At 41.2% G+C, this 21,214-nt stretch overlaps 1 protein-coding gene across 1 annotated transcript in view; it reads right to left on the bottom strand.

Annotated features, from left to right (window-relative positions):
• Window positions 1-2,918: 2,918 nt before the first annotated feature.
• Window positions 2,919-21,214, bottom strand: part of WDR77 (WD repeat domain 77) — a 57,208-nt gene continuing 38,912 nt past the window's right edge. Inside the window, exons 9-11 of the mRNA XM_078859091.1 lie at window positions 18,640-18,751; window positions 8,308-8,382; window positions 2,919-5,443 (exon numbers count right to left, since the gene is read on the bottom strand). Coding sequence (XP_078715217.1) covers window positions 5,260-5,443; window positions 8,308-8,382; window positions 18,640-18,751 — 371 coding nt within the window. The 3' untranslated portion in view covers window positions 2,919-5,259. The remainder of the gene's footprint in view (window positions 5,444-8,307; window positions 8,383-18,639; window positions 18,752-21,214) is intronic.

Genomic DNA, 21,214 nt, shown 5'->3' with positions numbered 1-21,214 from the left:
TTCATATTCTTAGGTTTTTTCGGTAAAGTCACGTAGGTAAAAAAATAAAATTAATAAAAGTAAAATAAAAAAAGTTAAATAAAAATAAAATAAAAATCACACCGTTTCGGAGGCAACACAAGCTTCCGTCTTCAGGTGGAACCGTCACAGCACGATAGCTGTATGCGGTCTCGCAAGGGGGGCACAAAAACCCAAACCGGCCAATTTCTTTCCAACTGGTTTCTCCAATGCACGCGAGACCGACTACGGCCAACTCCTCTGCAATGTGGGTGCGAAACAAAGTGCATGTCTGCGGACATTTGGCCACACGGAAATCTGAAAATGGCATTTACGAGAGGCAAAATAACCCCCCAAGTGTGAAAGCCGAGAGTTTTGTGCGAACGGGCCCTCGAAAACCGAAAAAGAGCCGAAATGTCTGGCAGGCAGAAATGACGTCGGTTTTTTGAGGTGGGGGGCTATTGTTATGATTGATATCCTGGGGGAGCTTCTGTTGTTTTTTGTGTTGTTGTTGTTGTCTTGGCCTTCTCTGGAGGCAGAGGCGACGGAGTGGCGTTCAAGTGTGAAAAAACAATGTCAACGGCCGATGATGGGAAATCGCCAACATATTGGAAAGACATTTCTCCTGCTGCACGCCTCTTCCCATCGCAATTTTAGTACAAAATATTGACCGTCTGCAGAAGTGGGGACACGTGGTATGTATAATACGAGATTGTAAGGCTGAATAGTTAACTTTAAAAAAGAAAGCTGCTTAACAGAGAAGCAATTGCAAGCCAGACGCAAATACGTATTCATCGTATTGGTGATCTATCTTATGTTTCAGTAAAAAAAACAATATTTAGTAAACTAAACAAAAAACATCGAATAACACTGACTTTAAGTCCATGTTACAACATATAAGATTCGACTTTTCTAATGACCAAGATAAGGAAAATGTTTTGTATATTTTATGTTTTCAGGTGGTGGGGGGATTTCCAGAAATAGTTCAGGTTCACTTGTCACTGATGCTACCTGACTGGGAAATGAAATAGAGTCACTGGGCTCTTAACGCAGTGCGTTAACCACTGCACCGCCCGATATATATATTTTAAATTCTACCAACATTAAAATACAAGTCATCAACCATAATACATGTTTTTTTTGTTAGATCGCGTAAATGTGTCGTTAAACCCGCCACCACCCGACACAGCCAATTAGTAAGGTTTGTCACAGAAACAGAACATGGCAATTCGTTACGAGTACAGCAACACCGGTGTGTTGGAGAGCAACTCCACAACATTTACAATCTGAGTACAATATTGCATCAAGAAAAAACAAGCAACTGGTCAAGAGCAAGAATGCATAGTTTCTGGAGGGCAAAAATAAATATTGATGTAGGATGACGATTTAGAAGAAAAAAAAAACATGTTGTTTCGACAGTGATTGAACATCACTTATCTTATAAAGTCGTAAATACATTAATTGTATCAGTGAAATACAAGAACTTTGGAAGAGAACATAGCAAGGTGTTTCCACGTTAAGACGATAAATAGATGACTCGTGACATCTGATCTCGTTTAGTAAATAAAAAATGTTGTCAATGACGCGATAGTGATACATTTTTTGTTGAGATGTTAACCTTGCATGGCACGCACGGACATTTTCTCAGAACAGCTAAACATAATGCAACGTTCATTGTCTTCACAAAATAACAAATGCAAGGTAATCATACAGACTGTGGTATCTATCAACTTCCAATTTACGTCGTCATTGAAATCAGGTTATAATAGAGTTTGAAGCCACTATTGACCTTTTTAAAAAATATATATTGCCCCCGAATATTTGACTTTCCTCCAGCCATCCACTTGGCTCTGGGGGTGGCGATACTCATTCCGCCATCTGAGGCACTTCTGTCACGCCAGACGGCGAAACCCTTTTCATCATTTTTTACAACACAGCCATTCTTTTTACACGACTATTTTCGGAAAGCAGTGCGTACATTCGCTATTTGGCGCGGTGAAAAATGTGGTGCCGCGGTTGTTTTTTTGTCCGTGTCCCTTTTGAGATCTTCAGGCGTGAGCCACGCAACGCGGGGGGGGGGGGGGCAGGAGGGGGATTTTATTTTAAACTCCTTAAAATTCACAACTCGCTATTCCGGACACGTCCATAAGTCTTTTACTTTCCGGCGTAGTCCATTGATGGACGTTATTGCCCCTTGCGAGCGTTAGCATGCAGTGTCTGCAGTCGTGTCTTGTAACGTCTAAGCGTCAAACAAGACTCGGCAAACGGCACGGGCATGAACAAGCTAAGACTAATAAGCCTTTGGCCCACAAACTCACAAAAAGAACACGTTAAAACTCGTGGCTTTCCTCCATATTTTTCTATGGAAGTAACTCAAACGATCTGATCAATTAGCATAAACGTAAAATCTATCTGCAGATTTCATGTTGGTGTTCAAGTGATCATGAAAGAAAACATAATTTAAAAAATTTATGTTTATTATTTCCCTTCCACGTGACTTTACCGAAAGAACCAAGAAGATTAATGGTGGCAGTTTTCTTTCATGATCACTTGAACACCAACATGAAATCAGCAGGTAGATTTTACGTTTGTTTAATTTTTTATTATTTTCCTTCTACGTGACTTTACCGAAAGAACCACGAAGATGAATCCCTGCAGTCACGAAAGCTTTAAATCTAAATGCCACCATTAACATTGTACGTTTGAATTAGCTGGAATAGCACATTCTTGTGGCGAATCGAATTTGTGGTTTGAACTTCAAGAGGTTTGTTTTTATGCCTACTGTTTTGATAACTACCATAGAAATGCTCATTAGACAAAAGTTTCTGCGTGTGGTCTTCATATAATATTCAAAAAACTGTTTCACAACCCTTTGCAAAATAATGGCACGCAAAGAATGACAAACTCAAGAACTGCTCAGAAGCACTTTATTATTTCAACGAGCTTGTGGTACGATAACCATGAACACGACACCGAATTTCCAAACAAAATGCAGCTAATTTAGTGCGTAGACATAAACACGAAGAACATCACTTCCATGTGAAATATTGTTCCGAGGTTGAATCACTGTAGCCATCAATATGGCTACAGGTGAGACGAACCATTACATTTTTTTTTATGCAGTGCTTCTCAACCTTTCACTTCACAGGACACTTTCGAGCTTGCTCGATATTCGCGGCATACCAAACCAAACAATTACTGTGGGCCCGGGTGGGTGAGTGGGAATGTGTTGTAACCGAGATAACTCACGACCCCTTGCATATACCCATCAAGTGGCGCTGCCAAAATCCGTGACAAATTTTTTTTTTCCTAACTGCGTGAATGTATTCGTGTCTGTGTCAGGGTGTCGTTGTGCATCTCCATGTCTGTGCATGTCTGTGTCTCTGTGCTCGCTAACAGCCCTTGACACAGCAGTCTGTTAAAGGCTATATGGGGGATCTTTATGTCTGTGTGAGTGTATTTCAACAGGACCTACATCCCTGCTTTATTGATCTGGTCAAGGCCTATGCTATCCTCAGTAGGTCAGGGCTCTGGGTAATTCTTTGTGCTTTTGGAGTCCTAGACCCCCTCTGCTCACACTCATTAAGGACCTTCATGGTGGTGGGCAGATCCGGGTAAAGCTGCATGGCCAGGATTCAAAGCAATTTTCTGTTCACCTTGGGGTGCGACAGGGATGTCCTCTGGCCCCGACAGTATTTAACATCTTATTTGACCACGTAGTTGGGGAATATTCCAATGGATGTAATGGTGGCGTTTGCATCTGGTATAGATACAATGAGAGCCTATGCTCGGGTGGGGTCAAAGGTTGGCTCTATTGGTCAGCCATGTTATGTATGCAGATGATCTGGTAATTGCTGCCCAATCTTAGGAGTTGGATATGCTACTGCTGGACCTAGAGCATACTACAAAGAGATGTGGCCTTACCATCAGCCCCGCAAAAACAAAGGAGCTGCCTGAGTATTTTATGTCAAATGCTCCCCTCCCTCCACTCCCCATGAGCGATGGGGCAGTTGTGGAAAGAGTGGAGAAGTTTTCTTACCTAGGCAGTGTGCTTATGACCAGCTCCGGTTTGGCAGCAGAGGTCTCGCTCCGAATCAGTCGAGCGGCATTATCTTTACATCAGCTGTGTAATGCTGTGTGAAAGCTGTGTGAAAGCTATGTGCCCTGTCGCTCCAAAGCTTGCGAAACATGGAGCCCTCTAAAGCAACACCTGTGCCATTTTGAAACATTCAGGCTAACCAGTCTACAATCCATCCTGGGTTTAACAAGACTGCTGTATCGTGAGCTCAAAAATCCTTCAACGATCTGACCACAGTCCTATTAGTGAGCTCCTCCAGCAGGTGATGCTGTGTTGGCTGGATCATGTAGCCTGCATAACGAGCCACAGCATGCCCAAGCAGCTTCTGTTTGGCCAGATAGATGAGGCTAAAATGACATGACACAGGCAAGAGAAGAGATGGACTGATGTGGTACAGAAGGATGTGGAGCTGATTGGATTTGCCAATGACTGGTACCAGCGGTGTCAGGGTCGACCTCTGTGGAGGAGATTCATAAAGGATGCTACTGGGTAGTTGGAGGCAGTCGTCCTCTAGCAACAACAGAGCGTGGAGGAGCGACGCTCACAACGAGTGTAGTGCCAGGTGGCTAAGACGGAACAGATGAGAACAGTGGGGACCACAGTTGGTGCAACTACATGTCATCTCAGTCAGTCAACCAATGGCACCGAGGTCTTCTGTGACCTCCTGCCAGCGAGCCTTCGACACTTCCCGTGGCCTCAAATTGTATCTCGCCTGGCACAAGCACTGTGGTAACATCACCACCACTTAGTGGCGAATGGAGGTTGTTACTATTGTGTCTGTGTCTCTGTATGTCCGTGTGTACGAGTATGTGGTTCTCTGTTTGTGTTTCTTCGTGTCTATGTCTCCGCATCTCTGACTCTTCGTATCTGTGTGTCTATTTGTGCGAGTGTATTCGTGTCCACGTGTCTTTGTGTGTGTCTTTGTCTGTGTCTCCGTTTGTGCCGTGACACACTGGTTATGAAGCGCTGTTTTTTATGTCCTACTCAAATCAACAGAAACTCGTATGGAAATGTATATATCAATTCGCTGTTAGGTACAGACGTCAACATTCTGGAAAGTTTAAAAGCAAACTCGCACTCCATTAAAATTGTTGCAAACATGTGAACATGACCATATTTTAATCACTGACAAAATAACCGATCACACCATTGCCATCACCAGTGCTACTAAAGTTGTTCAGGTTTCAAGCGTTGGCAGTTTCCATCGGGACAGTCTCCTCAGAGAGGGGCTCGCCTCCTCCATCTGGGGAGCTTGGCACATGGTGGTGTAACACGCGGTGGTCCCACCCAGCTGTGCTCAGACGTCCGCGCTGCAGTGGGCACCAAGCCAGCCCGTGCACAAAGTCACTGTGAGATCGGTCCTCAAATCTTTATGGATGGGGAGGGGGGGGCGGGTTCAGAGGAGAGCGGGGTGGTGTAAATAATTACAAATGTCCATAATAGAGGTTTTTGGGTAAGATCGCGTAAATATATAAATGTGTTGTTAAAATCCGCCACCACCCGACACAGCCAACTAGTAAGGGTTGTCACGTAAACAGAACGTGCCCAATTCGTCACTAGTACAGCACTAACCGGTGTGTTAGAGAGCCAAGCCATAACATTTACAACCCGAGTACGACGTTTCGCCAGTAATTACAACTAGCTTCATCAGGCGACAGCCAGATTTGTGGAGAAGTCTCAACTGTTTCGTTCCTTATATAGAGGCATGGATGTGTTGACCACGCTTCTGCAGTCTTGCACAATGTGGGGGGGGGGGGTATTACTGAGGCAACCTACATGATGCATGTGCATGATGCGAGCCCTTTGAACTTGTCCTTCCTGTATATTGCGTTAATTAAAATAACCCTACGAGCGACGAATTGGCATGTTCTGTTTACGTGACAACCCATACTAGTTGGTTGTGCCGGGTGGTGGAGGGTTTTAACAACACATTTATGTATTTACGCGATCTAACCCAAAAACCTCTTATAGATGATATTGGTCGCGAAAGCCAACATGTTAAAATTACACATCTCTCCGGTGGACAATTACTTTTCTCAAACCCACCTTTCGACATCGCTAATTCCGTGATCGATTGACAAAACGAGCGTGCTTAAATTGTTATGCTGAAATAAATGCTAATGCTACAACATTGGCATATGAATGCTAAACATTTCTTTTTGGAGATGTTTTTAATGCATAAACCATCAGTCGATAGTGGTTGAACAGTACATGATAATCCCAAAGGTGGCGTTTTTCTTTGTATTCTCCAACGGTGCACTAAGCTATCATTCCTCTTCCACCTCTTCCAAGACTTGTGAAAATGCTATCCCTCAAGCAGAGATTATATAGCAAGATGAAATGTGTCGACAAGCATTATTTGAGGTGGGGGGTTAGAATATCATCACTTTTTCTGTTGATACACAGTCTATTCTCCACATACGTGCAATTCATGAGGGAAGGTGGATGAGTAGAGACTAAAGCAAACAAGAACCAAGGGGAATTAGAGGTTGGTTTGGTGGACATTTTGTGCAGCAAAAGCGTTGCTTCCAGTTACACAATGGATGTGAAAGCTAATGGTGTGATGGAGTGTACCCTTGTTGGGACATTCCGAATATGCTTATATAACTATACAAATATCAACAATTTATTTTCGCTGCAAAATATACTCAATCAGGCAATAAACAATGTAAAAATTACAATTAAGTGAATTTTCCAACTTCCAAATACTGTCATTTATTGATAGTAAATAAATAACATGTAGGGCATGTTTCCTTGAGAAACAATGTTTTATATTCTAGCAATAATTGTACTACTGTCTATTACTCACACTCAGTAAACATTGGCAGAATAAATTTTACATGTTCAAATAATTTATCAAACGTTATACAAATGTTATTTTTCTATCTCACCAGAAATCGTGCTACAGCATTTGCAAAAAGACATCAAATACTCTCAAAGATTTTCCTGTCAGAGATAAACGTCAATCAGCGTAATTATTTCCCGAACATCACTGAACAGTTTCATGGTAGGGAAATTTGATTAATTAAAATGCCAATAATGAATTTCGGTTCCAACCTCAATATTGAAATTAGAAAACCGATATAAAAGACGCTTGCAATAGGGCTATTAGGGAGTCTACCTAGGAACAGCGATGCATATTAATGACCTGATTTATTTTAAACAAAATCCATAATAGCAATAACGTGATGCAAGTAATTACAGCAAAAGTAATAAATTAATCTAAGCAATACATATTAAATGAAGTTTTAGCCATGTAAAATATTTTAATGATCAAATTTTTTATTTGGAAAATGTACAATCTGTCAAAACTGACAATTAATTTGCGAATGTATATCTTTTTGAAGATGACGATTTACAAACCGCCATTGTGAAAGCCTCAGCATGATGTGTGTTGCCAACCACGTGGCAGGCACGTGGAGGTTTGGAGAGATGAAACAGTGAGTCAATCGGTTTATTTTGGGTAACACCTGTTTGAGCTAACAAACTCCATTTTTTTTCATGGTGAACCGGTCAAAACAGCTCATATGGTAGAAAGTCAATTCGATGCGTATAATTTTACTGGCCTCAAATATCTGTATAAATATTCAATAATCGACGATACCTTCGTGAACACCTTGTATATGGAGTGACGTAAATGGAGTCACTATGGTGTTTAGCGCCAGCTACTGTCACAAGAGTGGAACTGTGCGTCTTGGGCCTCTTTCTGGCACCAGAGTGGGTATTGCATGGAAGCGGGCCCGAGGGGGCATAGTTCTGGTGACGGTTTGAGGGAAGGCCAAGTAAGGACGTGACAGTCTGGGTGAACCCAAGAGGGCGCGTGACCGGGACACGGTAGTGAGGGGGCCCAAAAGGGGGCTCGAGGGACACGTGATGCTTGGTCGAGAACCTTCTGGTAAGATCCAGAAGGGGGCGTGGCCGAAGGCGGAGCGAGGCCACGCTTGGGAGCATAAAAGGGAAGTCCTGAGAGCGATCGCGGCTGTCTGTTGGAATGGAACCCGTCGGTGCTACGTCTCTTTGATCCTCGGTCTTCGGTCTTTACACTCGGCTACCCCATTGTGGTATAGTTACCCCGTTGTGGTCTAGTAAACCAAGTGTACGTTTATGCAGTTACCCTGTTGGGGTGTAATAATAAACGTGTTGCCTCCAAGTTTAAGTGTGTGTCTCCGTTAAGAACACTACATATAGATCCCACAACATCCCCAAGTGTGCGCGCCACACAAAGTACTCACATTTTCTTCAGATCATTTTCCACGTCGGTTACAGCCACGAGACAGTCATCACCCGAGGAGGCAAGGAGAGATGGGCTATGAAATAAAACACAAGTTGTATAGCTCAGTAACGGTGAGTTCAGAAGGTAAAATTTCTGAAACAAGGATAAATAATGGGAAATGTTTACAGTAGAATTTTCATATCCTCAAGCTTTACAAATTTATGTTATCCTAACACATTCTCATAGAGATGAGGCCATTTCGTCAGACCTCAATCCGTAAATCCAGCACATTAAATCACATTGACGTTAAGCAATTCGAGTCGTGCGCTGTATAATTGTAGTCATATTTTCTCCCTTTACAAAAAAGTTGACTTGGAAATTTTGAACAATAAAAATGTAATGGCATAAAAGCCTGGTTTATCAGCCACTTAACTGCTTTTCTCAGCTTCCATGGAGGAGAATGCACAAAGTTACTTGAACATACGGCAATTTGATCTCTTAGTATTAATTACAAAAAATGTTTAGAAAAAAACACCAAGAGGCCCTAGGATCGGCAGGATCTGGACCGGTTCTTGAAATCAAATCTTGAATTATCACGCGCAAATGAGTCTGTACAAAATCTCAGCTCGTTAGGCTCTGTAGATCCGATGAGATTAAGTGTCAAAGATTTGAAAGATTATTAAAAGACAACAGGGAGAGTTAAATAAAAGTGTGGAATAAAAAGCAATCATTGGACAACATTCTTAGGAATTCACCATAAGAAACATGTACGAGAACACGCCTGACATAGCTAACATTGCCTACCGAGTGAGAACAATAAAACATTTTCAAGATATATTTACCATTTCAAGAAATAGTGAAACTTTAGCAGTATGTTAAATAATATTGATATTGGGAAAACGGTAATAAGTTTTTTTCTTGGTATTTTTGGATGGAAATTATATAACGCGTCGTTAATCTTGGGTGTAAACCACAGGCGTAAACCTTTAATTAGATAAAATTAAATTACTGCCCAGCACTTTACCTGTTTTAATTATATTTTTATGGTCACTAATAACCCGAAAGCATTCAAACATTTTTGTTAGTGTATCCTGGGAAAACTGTATTTCCGCTAATGGCAGGCCACAACTTGACCATCTGCCAAATCTTCTAATGCCAACACCAGTGGCACCTTGCAACTGTAATGCTTCTTCGAGTCACATCTGTCACTGCCAAACTTTGGCACACACTCTCACCTTGTGTGGCTGCTGCATGTTATTAAAATTTAGAAAATACTGAGAATGGGAAAAAAACACACTTTATTTTTGCGATTCAATCTCGCTTCTAGAAACAAAAACACAGCATTGTTGTGCTGTGATAACATTGTCGAATGACACTCGACCGTAAGCCTTGAGAGCTCGCAAGCATTACCACATGCAGCCCCAGGAACACAGAATCGTCTGTGTGAAAAGGTATCTGTATTTGTATTCATCCTGCTAGTGTCAACCGCGCTGGTATTTTAATGAAAGGGGAAACACGTGGTTGCTAAAATCAAGCAGTGGAGCCTGAAACGTGCACGAGGTGCTTCAGACCCCGAATGAACATAAAAAGTGCCGTTTGAAGTCAAGATGCATACCTAACGTTATCAAATACTCGACAGAATAATCCTTTCACATGCCATTATTTACAAGACAAATACATACATTGTCCTGGTAATCATCCACAACCCTAAAGTACATCTTTTATTTGTGTGCCCATTTTGCAAGTTCGGTAAAATGAACACCTGTGTACTTTATTATGCTGACATCCACAGACATTTCAAAGAGAAGCTAATACAAAGTGGGGGATCACCCACCAACATTCTTCTTCTTTCTATAAATGGCAAGGTTTACAAACACACACCAATCTCTCCTCTCCTGCTGGTCACATCAGCGTTCCCACTTTGGCCAGCGATTTCTGGCTTGCTGCGACATCCAATTTATCGCGCACGCAGCTTGGACGAGGTTGTGATCTTGGGAAGACTGCACAGTTGAGTTTGTTCTTTGGACTTGGCACGACTCTGTCTGTCCCATGTGGCTGGCAATGAGTTCACACTGATTGCAGTGGTGTTGCACTGACACTAAGCCTGCATCACAAGAGGACCCTAATGTGATCTCTACACATACACCAATGACACCAAAATAGTGAACAGTGCTGTTAATTGCCATGACAGATGTTAAAAATCACAGCTTCCAACACAAGAAAATTAAATAAACCTACACCACCCTGCCATTTAGCCCAACATTTATTTGAAGTGTGAGCATTTCCGGCCTTGTCAGTTCGACGATACAAGTAATTTTGCATAATTAGATAAGTAAAAATAACTCTGAATAGGAACTCTTTATAAATGCTGTAGATTATATATCAAGGAAATGAAAACTAGAAATTGGTGCTCTACGACTGAAATAAGCTTTATTTAAGCACTAGATAATGGAAAGGTTATACAACAAACTATGCATGCTAGACAAACTGTATCTATATTATGTGCACATGGGAAACCCATTTAAATAAAAGCTGCATTGTAGATTGCGTATTAAAGTTATTAAATAATAACTAAAATTTGCAAATTTCAGGTAGGCATAATTATATGGTGAAAGGTTTCATAGAACTCAAGGCCATGCATGAACTTTGCTGGGGGACTATTTAATAAATCACCACTGCAGGCCCATTATAACGTACTACAAAGTACATTGAGGACCCGCACACCAATGGAAAATGTTTACAATGGCACTAAAAGCACTATGTTAAAGAACAGATCCCAGCGGCAGGGTTTAGGCAAATGTGCAGCAGGCACACATTTCTAATGCAGAACCTTGTTTTGTGCAAAGCGCTAGGGATGGTTATTAAAGTGCAAATAGCCACATAATTTCCCACTGGACCTATATCAGAAACCCTGAAAATGTTTACATTATTTATATGCACGGCTACAAGCTAGCCCAGAACATAATGAACAACTGGATGGCATGTTATTGCATATAAACATAAGGTACAGCGATATGACGAAGTGCTAAATGACGGAAACACCAATATTTAAACACAAAACAAAAAAACACTTTATAGCAGTATTAGACGTACATACAATTCATTTACACACGAATAAGTCGTTTATATATTATGCATTAATACACTCAGGAAATGTTATTAAAGTTCATGAAGGTTTAAGTGTTAGAGCAAAAATAATGCTTTAAGTTTTCTTCACAAAATCCTTTTAATATCCATATCACTTCCAAAAGAATGACCTTGATTTTATTGTTGTCTGCAATTTTGATAAATACATGCAAATTTTACATTCAATTCAATAGTTAACTGTAGCCTAATTATGTCAGGTATTTACGCAACAATATGCTTGCATTTATTTGTATTACTCATCAGGGAATGACATTTGAAGCATTTTTTGTGGAAATGTAAAGTGACTTTTCATCATCAGCCATGATCTCTCCACCGCTGGATGAAGGTCTCCACATGTTCTCACCACCTCCCCAGTCCCACGATGCAACAATCCATCCAGCAGTTGCACACGCACTTATTTCATAGCTCCATCTCTGCCGCAAACGCACTGTCAGATTGTGTTCCTACCTTGGATGAAATACCTTAATTATTCTTAACCACAGGCCACATCTCCCCATCTAGTGAGATGCCCTGCCCCAAATCTCACTTGACGTGAGCAAGGCAGTTGGCAGTTGCGAGCACCAGGTGTGATGTTGCAAGAACACGTTAAGGGATCGTCTTTTGATGACACACGTAACAGCGAACACTTTTAGCGCCCGTGTCAGGGGCAACTCCTCTGATCGAAATGACCAGCTTTCTAAAGGACCAAGTCTGCAGGAGCAACATAACTGGCAGTATAGGTTTTTGCATCCCACGTAGTACGTGGGTTCCATCACGTGCACGAGTTGGAACTAAAAAAAGCAATAACAACCAAGACACGATGGCAAGTCACTTAATTAGGTGGCTCTTACACGGAACATTGTGGGATCTTGAATGTCCACAAGCAAACAAAGATGCATGCTAAATGCGTGCTATAAACAATATCGCATGCACAAAAGCAAACAATGTTTTGCACAGCAACCTTGCGTTGCTACTCCAATTTAAAATAATTGCAAGTGAAATGGTTAAAAAAAATTAATTTTTTTGTCTTACCCAAAGGACGTGGGAGCTGAATGACTTTGGGGCAAGTAGCCCAGAAATCCGTGCCACAAACTTGCTAATTAGTGCTGCACTATTAAACCATGCTGCATTGTAATATTTACCCACTGGAATTCCTCCTGAAATGCTGGCTGCTTCTCAAACCAACTAATAATGCCGTTCCCACAAAGGGGCAAGCCGTTGGACTAAACTAATGTACTGTATACAGTGTACATGAAGAGGATAAAATAAACAGTAAAATGTCTTGCGGCCATCAATTGTACTTATATAATGCTTCAAAACGAATGTACGCGGTGTATTTGTTAAGGTGCACATTCTTAGAATGTATCATTAAAACATAAGGACTTGCATAAAACATTTATTCCAGACTTTATGCTCATGATGGGAAGGAGCGATGGGAATGTATTCCGTTTTATTGTGCTGAAATCGTTTAAAATGTCCCTCCAGTTGTAATCTATCAATAATATTTGATGCATTTTAATCACCCTTTAATTATATTTTAAGGGATCATGCTAAGTTAGTGAGCATAATAAGAACTAGAGAGACCTCTTACCGATATCTACATTTACTAATTACAAACCAGTCCCATTTTGAACATTGACCACCACACGCTGGTCAATGCAGGTCAGTGAAGGCGGGGAGGATAGATCTTGGAGCACAGTACAATGGATTTTGCTGCACGACCCCCTGCTGACAGCGGAGCCCTAATGCGGCCTACAACCTCTGCCTGATGCATTGCAGTCACAAATCCAAGCAATATACAGGCTCAACCCCACTTAACATAAACATCTCTTCATATTGGCCAATTGGAAAAGATCACGAACCCTCTTTGTGGAAACAGTGGCGCAACGCCCTTCTAAGCTCAAGCAGGGATTGAGCACTTTGAGCCACAAACTCAAAGTGAGGGAACTGGGAGTGTGAGACCAAATGGTCCCCCTTCCTACGGAGATTAAAATTAGGTGCCTGGGTGAGGAGGTCGGGAGGTGGGGATGGGTGTAGGGGGGGGGGGCTGCGCCCCTTGGCCAGCAACGGGCGAGAGTGGAGCATTGCTCGTTGGGAGCTTGGTACTCAAGTTCACATGCCGTGTGTATATTCATTCATTTGCAGGGTTTTTCTTTTTCTCACATGCTTTTCCCTTTCTCCTTCCCTTCTCCCACTCCTTCTCCCTACCCTCCCTCCATCCCCCTATCCCTTTTCTTCCCCCAGTATGTTCGTTACTCTCCCCCTTACCTACCCCATCTAAAGCTTCATGCCACCACACGTGGTCGCCACTTGGGTTGGGGCAGCGAGCCCAATTTTTACACCTTCATAGGGCCCTCTCGCGCCAAAATCGGGTTGCTGTTCACGGAGCTTCTGTCCCCCCCACTCCCTCCCCCCCCCCCCCCCCCCCGTTTTGCGATAAACGTATTGTACCGGGCTCGCGTTGAGTTACAATAAAAACATGAAAAAAACGTCAACATATATGATATCATTAAATATATCCACACCCATGCATGCTTGTGACCCAGTGCTTTAGAGGCAAGGGTTGGTGGATCACTCAGAGATGTGAAGCTTCCCATTCCGCTCGGCTTTGAGATGACTGGGAAATGGTTCGTGAACTTATCATTGCAAACCTTTGAGTGTTATCCCTTCATATGCGTGGGTTTTCTCTGTGTACACACACATCTCGATGCAGGACCCTCCTAACAGTCTTGAGTTTCAGTGAGGCTTTCTTGGGTAAATACAATTCTTAGATTTTTCTTTTGGGAGGGGGGGGGGGGGAGTTTATTACAGGTATATGCTTTAAAATATTAAGGCACACACCACCTCCTCAGCACATGCATTCATGACCCCCGCCCTGCCCCTAAGCACACGCCAACCCCCACTCCCTACGCCTTTACCCATTCTCCAGCCTCACATTTCATCTCCTGCACTAACCCCTCCAACACCCTCCCCTCACCCTTCCTCACCCACGCATTTCTCAACCCCCAGCTCACCCGAACCACCATACACATACTAATTTCCCCGAGAATGGAACAATGTTACTTATATTTCTTTCAAAGAAAATATTTTCGTTTCATTAAACAAAAAAAAATATCGTTGAAAAAAATACTCATCTCTGGCCAGAATGGCATCATTGGTAAGCGGCGTGATTCTTTTCATGGCTATTGGTTTGGGAGGGGGTTTTTATAGCCGTTGCAAAACCCTGAGAAATGTTCACAGACAGGAACGGATGCACATAAAAAAAAATCCCAGCCTTCGCTTGGAGTGTCTTAATGGCTCCCTTAAATATTGTTTGTAGCGTTGGTGTTGGAGCGGGGCAGTCCGTCATTTTTGTGAATACTTTGAGAGCATAAATGTTGGGTTTTTTCCTTTGGGCTAACAAAAGCGGTTGTTTTATGTTTATGTTTTAATAATAATAAAAGTCTGTGAAGTGTTTTACTTATTTATATGACCAGAAGTTATTTTGGTGTTACGAACTGAATTGTAAAAGACCAAAATAATAATGACATTAGTAAACTGATTTTGGTGTACAAACATCAGCAAGGCAACTTCTGCAATTGCACTGTACGGGTCAGTAAGACTAAAGCCCACAGTCACTCCCAAGGTTATTTATGTGCAAGCAAATCTCATTATTCTTATGCTATGCCCCCAATGCTCCCCAAACCACCCCCCTCCTCTTCTCCCATGCAGCTGATATTACAAGCTGCTGCAATCATACTATCGTGTTTGCTTGTTTATCATGCCAATAGTGTTAAGGAAGGCCCCCATGCGTTGCAACATTTACTCCCACATTTTTTCCACATTCAGCATTGAGTCCTAACATTACATATTACGGATGGACAACTCATAGGATAATCAATGAAATGGCTCTACATTCCCTTGTTATCCAGAGCATAGCTGAATTTTGCATCACTCCAGTCTGTAATTGACAAACATCTATCATAGTCAAGCAATTACTTCACATTTGTAATGGCCCAATCTCCATTTTATCATCTTCCTTCTAATTAAATCTCTTTAATCCTTTTGCCCGAGGCAGAACATTAATCCCACTTCCCTTTGGCTTATTATCATGGCCATAAACACCTCTTAATCCAGTTTACTTCATGCCTTTTACAACTGCGTGTGCGGGCAGACTAGAAAAAACTGCCGAAACGAATTTTAATTGGGAACCTTGAATGTCACAGCTAAGCCTAAATAATTATTAAAGGATTCTTTTATTATAACATTTACAACAAACGTGCTAAATCATGTTCAAAGTAAACTTGTTTTTTTTGATGAACTAAACAGCAAGTGTAATAAACTTCAAATAGGTAATTTTAAAGTGTGTATTTCACAATCACCGTTAGAATGTATTTCCATTGTACAGATTCGCCTTCACCAAATCGCACACACCAGTGTGTTAAAGTATGATCATACAACCCCCAATGACTATATCCACATATATAAAAGGCAAAGTTGTGAATATGTGTGTCTATTCAAAATGTTTAGCGTACTTCCCGACATGCAACAAACTGGAAATTTGCCATGTGGGTACTTTCCAGACTGTACACCATGCAAAAATTATAAAAATACACTTTTGTGTTTTTTTTTGGGGGGGGGGGGGAGCTCAAAAATGCATATATTTTTTGCATGGCAAGTGAGCTGTGACGTCAAATCTGTCACGTGACCCGCACATGTGGAAGCGAAACACATTGTAGTGTAGTGGTTAGAGAGCTGCGCTACGAACCCGGCGACCCAAGTTCGATTCCCGCTCACGACCACCACCACCGGTGACGTTTACTTCAACCGGTCCTGGGCCTCCCCTAGGTTGACTCAGCCTCAAACGAGTAACTGTTGTGGTGTGAACACAGACAAAGGCGGCCGGGTGTGGTGAATTCAAGTCCCGGGCGAAGCCGGGTAGTACAGCTAGTCAGAGATAAACCGCAATGGCTGATGTTGATGTTCACCATTTTAATGCTCTTCAAAATTAAGCTTAACAATATATATTTGCCAATGTTGGAGCAACAATGCAGCATTGTCATTCAGCAGCACAAGTAGTTGTAATCATGCAGAGTTACCAATTTAGTACAGTTACATTTTTGTTACCAAATGTATTATTTATATTTCCGCTTCGAGCAACCACATTAAGTTAGAAACAATCAGATAAAACAACTAAAATATAAAGCCGGGTAGGATTCTTTGCGAACTTATGTACAGCTCAACCAAATAGTGTTTTAGGGTTTTCCAATAGAATGGGCCAGCCACTAATGTGAGATTTTAATAGGATGTGCCGAATAAAGCCCACCAAATGGCATCTATATTGAAACCTTTGTGCTGCTAATTAAGGCCAACGTCTGCTGTTTGTAAATGTGGCACCAGTCAGCAAATGGATGTGTTCTTTGCTCCTCTTATCGGGGGACAAGCTGTTCTGTTGAAAAACTGTTTCTATAATGTAAACTAAAATTCTCCACGTGTCTAACAGAAAATTCACGGCAATTGCACGTTTTGTATATCTAGCTGAATATTACCAAATTATGCTTCGTGTTTTGACAAAGGGCATGGTTCCTTATGCGGTAGTATTAATATTACATGAGACTTTTTGATTTAAAGCTATCGTGGCTGCAGGGATTCACCATATTCTTGGTTCTTTCGGTAAAGTCACGTAGAAGGGAAATAATAAAATAATAAAAATATAAAACATTTCAAATTTTTTTGCTGTGGATTTCACACCTGATGATGGTTGCTTGTGTTGCAGTCGAAACGTCGTGATAATTTTATTGTTTTATATTTTTATTGTTTTATTATTTCCCTTCTACGTGACTTTACCAAAAGAACCAAGAATATTACACAACACGTTAAAATTGTACAGGCAGTCCTCGAACCTACGTCAGCTTACTTTCCTAGAGAAGGTGCCGCAAGTCAACACGGCGTAAATCGAGACTGATTTTCCCAGATACATTTTTCTAAATAGCGGGGTTATGTTCCTGACCAAAGGTCCAATATGAAACGTTTCATAGATGTGAATATAAATAGCATATTTAATAAACTACCAACCATATTTAAATTAAAATAGTAGTGTTTAGAAAGTTCTTACCTCGATCCTTCACAATTCTTGGCTTATTTGGACTAAATACGGTAATGGCCTTTCTGCTACGTTTCTTTTCAACACCATCACCAGAGCACCCACCTCTCCTTTTAGCAGCCGTTTTAAGGGACGAAATGAATAAATAAATGCTTCGAAATGCAGAGGTTTAGCGCCAGAGTGCGTCGCATCGGCGAGCAGACTGAGCAACGTACTTGCATGTATGTATTTTTGTGCGCAGAACCGGTGCCTGAGTTGGCGTCGTGTCGTGTGGGCCCGACCGGCACAATAAACAACACAGGTGTGGCAATCGGCGACCTGCCATACGTGCAGATCGACGCAAGTTAAGTCGAGGACCACCGGTATTCGTTCAAATTTATCTCCATTGCAGTGGAAATGGTCGACCGCTGTAAGTAAACCCTTAATAGTCCACAGACCACCATGCACCAATAATATTTTTTTTAATTAACAAGACTCTAAATCGTAGTGTCTGCAACAGTTCCGTGGATCACTTCCCATGGGGGGCCTTGTGTGAACCACCAGTGCTCTAGAGCAGTTGCTTCTCAACCCTCTTCATTCCATGGCACACTATGGAGCTTTTGTTCGATCTTCGCGGCACACGGAACCAAAACGCCACTGTGGGAGGGGTTGGATGGAAATGCATTGTGGAAGCAGCTTGCCCAACTGCCCATGCGTGACCAAGGGGAGTTGAGAGCCGGGGGTGGGGGATGACGGCTCTCTGCTGCACTGCGTCGCGACCAATACAGAGGGGAGGGCTGGAGGTGGGGGGTGGAGACGGTATTGGCCACTGATCGGCATGGTTGAGAGTTCAGCTCTCCTAGCTTGTTAACAGTGAGCGTCTTTACTTTGCTACAATTAAAAAAATACCACGGCACACACCTTGCTAAGCACTGCTCGAGTGTATGCGATGGTATTCAAAACAATTAAATTTAGTCATTACAGTCACTTGGTGCCCACCTCAAAAGCCTACTATGTACAAATTCTGTGGCCCTGCGGGATGATGCTATACAAACTGAAGACATTTGTGGATAGTGGCATAGACGTAAAACAATGACATGGTTTGATACAAAATGTACAAAGATACATGTGATGAAGTGTATTGGCGTAACATATACAACTTACTTGTGAGGACAGAAAGAAAGTCTGAAGATGCTCCTTGAATGGACTTGAGCTGACTTTAAGGATGTGGTTGGATTTCCCAGGTCTCTTAAACCAATGTGACCCAATTCTGTCCCTAAAAATCACAAGAGGAAACAAAAGAATAGACACGTGACCCAGTTGGAAAAATAAAATCTCCTTCAATTCAATATCCCATTTCGTTCATTTATACATACACAATACATTTCTATTTTACATTAACTGAAATAAGTAAAATCAACAATTATGGGAATGTTTGAGAAACATCTCTACAATTATCACACATTTCCCTTCTATAATTATCTATCTTACCTTTCATTATGCATTGCAATATTACGTTTAAAAAATGGACATGGTTAATCTGTGTCAAATTGCATTAATCTGTACCAAAACACTCCCAACAAAAGTTAATTATGAAAACGAGCATTCTCTCGATGTGATAAATTAACGATTTGCTATGGTGCAGATGCAGTAGGTTCAATGATAAATATTAACATGTGTGACATTCCAAGGAGATGGATTTTTTTTATGCTGTTGAGAGTATTGATACACAAGTCAAGTGGTTTAATCGAACTTTCAAAAAACCAAGTTTGGCTTCTTTAAAATTAAGTAGCTCGGTAAAATACAGAAACTTTAAAGCAAATATTATTTTTTATTAACCATCAAGATAATATCCTCTACACGATCCCAATGCCAGTGGTTCCCCCACAAAATATGGAACCTCAAATTAAAATAAGTTGAGAATTGTTAATAAACTCTGAATAGTTGTTGTCTGTTGCATAAAGATGGTTAGTATGTACCAGAGGTGGGACAAAGTCATTGTTATGCAAGTCCAAGTCGAGTCGCAAGTCATCAAATTCATGACTCGAGTCTGACTCGAGTCCAAGTCACATGACTCGAGTCCACATCTCATAGGTGGGACAAAGTCATTGTTATGCAAGTCCAAGTCGAGTCGCAAGTCATCAAATTCATGACTCGAGTCTGACTCGAGTCCAAGTCACATGACTCGAGTCCACACCTCTGGTATGTACTGCACACATGTTCCATGGGGAAGTTGCCCAGACACTATTTTATGATACCAAATACAATTACCATGGCATTTGTTTTTTTTTATCCCATCCTGGCCTGCACGAGCTTATTTGTTTGCAGTGCAAGCACCCGGGTGTCCCATTGGCTTGAAGGTACGAAGGTTTTTCAATAATGAAACAGGTTTTTACCCTTTAAACTGGTACAAAACTGACACCTTTATACAAGGCATCATGTTTGCAATAACCACAACACAAGCAGTCAAAATGCAAACAAAAAGAAGCATTATCAGAGAAATGCAAACAAAAAGAAACATTATCAGAGTTGTTTCTTTTTTGTTTGTATTTTGACTGCTTGTGTTGTGGTTATTGCAAACATGATGCCTTGTATAAAGGTGTCAGTTTTGTACCAGTTTAAAGGGTAAAAACATACTACTATATTTTGCCACTGGTAAAGGAGGTTTCATAGGGTTTTACTAGTTCTACAACCTATGGCAGTGCGATTTGAATAAAAACTGCACAAATGGTGTCTGAGCCGGGTATTAAAGTGCAATATTTTGCAGCTTTTTTATGAATTGCACTTTTTCTTTTCAACCTCAAAAGTACAGAAAATGTAAAAAAGCCTTCTGCTTTTCTAATGTTTAGTTGAAGGAACTGCCATCTTTGATCATGTGATATACCTATAAGTATAATGTGGGAAAAAAAAATTAACCCGTAAAAACAAAGTTTTTCACTATAAATCCTTTATATGCGTGTCGGCTAGAGTTCTCTCCTCTCGTCCTCTGGCTTGAGATGGCTGCCACCTATGGGTCAGATGATTGCCTGCCACCATTAAGCAATTGGTAATTAAATATAATTTTTTTTTTCCTAAAAAGTGTAAAGTTATGGAAATTTTTTTTCACGAAAATAAATTGTCACGCACAACGAGTCTGTGTGCAAAATGTCAGCTCGATTGGATCACGGGAAGTGGGTTAAACAACGACCGAAAGATTTGCACGGTCGTAAGCGCGCAAGCAAGTGAATTTAATATAAAGGATTTAATAATATCTGCACATGAGTACCATAGTCAAACTCCACTGACAATGTTTACTAAAATCTTACTGGAATAATCAAATGGTATCCGAATAACTTTTTTCGCACAGTACGTAGCCAACCGTGCTAATCAGAGGTGTGGGGAAAGGACAACAAACTAAACACAAACACGCATCCCTGCAAATTTGAAAAATGCAGCCCTACAAATTATTTCTCAAATGCTGGCAGAGGTGCCTCGACTACAGGCAGCTCTAGAGAACCCCTCTAGAAATCATAGTTAGCGGAATAAAAGTCCCTATACGCATTGAATCCCCATCAATTAGCGATGTCAACTGTTCCAAGAATATATAAATAATGCCTTTAAAGTCCCTTTTATTGTGTAATTGAATGACAAGTCAATAATTTTCGGAAAAATCAAAAGCACCTGCCCAACATAATTTGACAAGACAAGGTATAAGTTATAGTTTCATCTTAAATTATATAGGACACCTATATTTTGAATT

The sequence above is a fragment of the Lampetra fluviatilis genome, chromosome 8 (assembly GCF_964198595.1).
Source record: "Lampetra fluviatilis chromosome 8, kcLamFluv1.1, whole genome shotgun sequence".
NCBI classification, from domain to species: Eukaryota; Metazoa; Chordata; class Hyperoartia; order Petromyzontiformes; family Petromyzontidae; genus Lampetra; species Lampetra fluviatilis.
The sequence above is the reverse complement of the archived record's forward strand: the minus strand, read 5'-3'. Positions and strand labels throughout refer to the sequence as shown.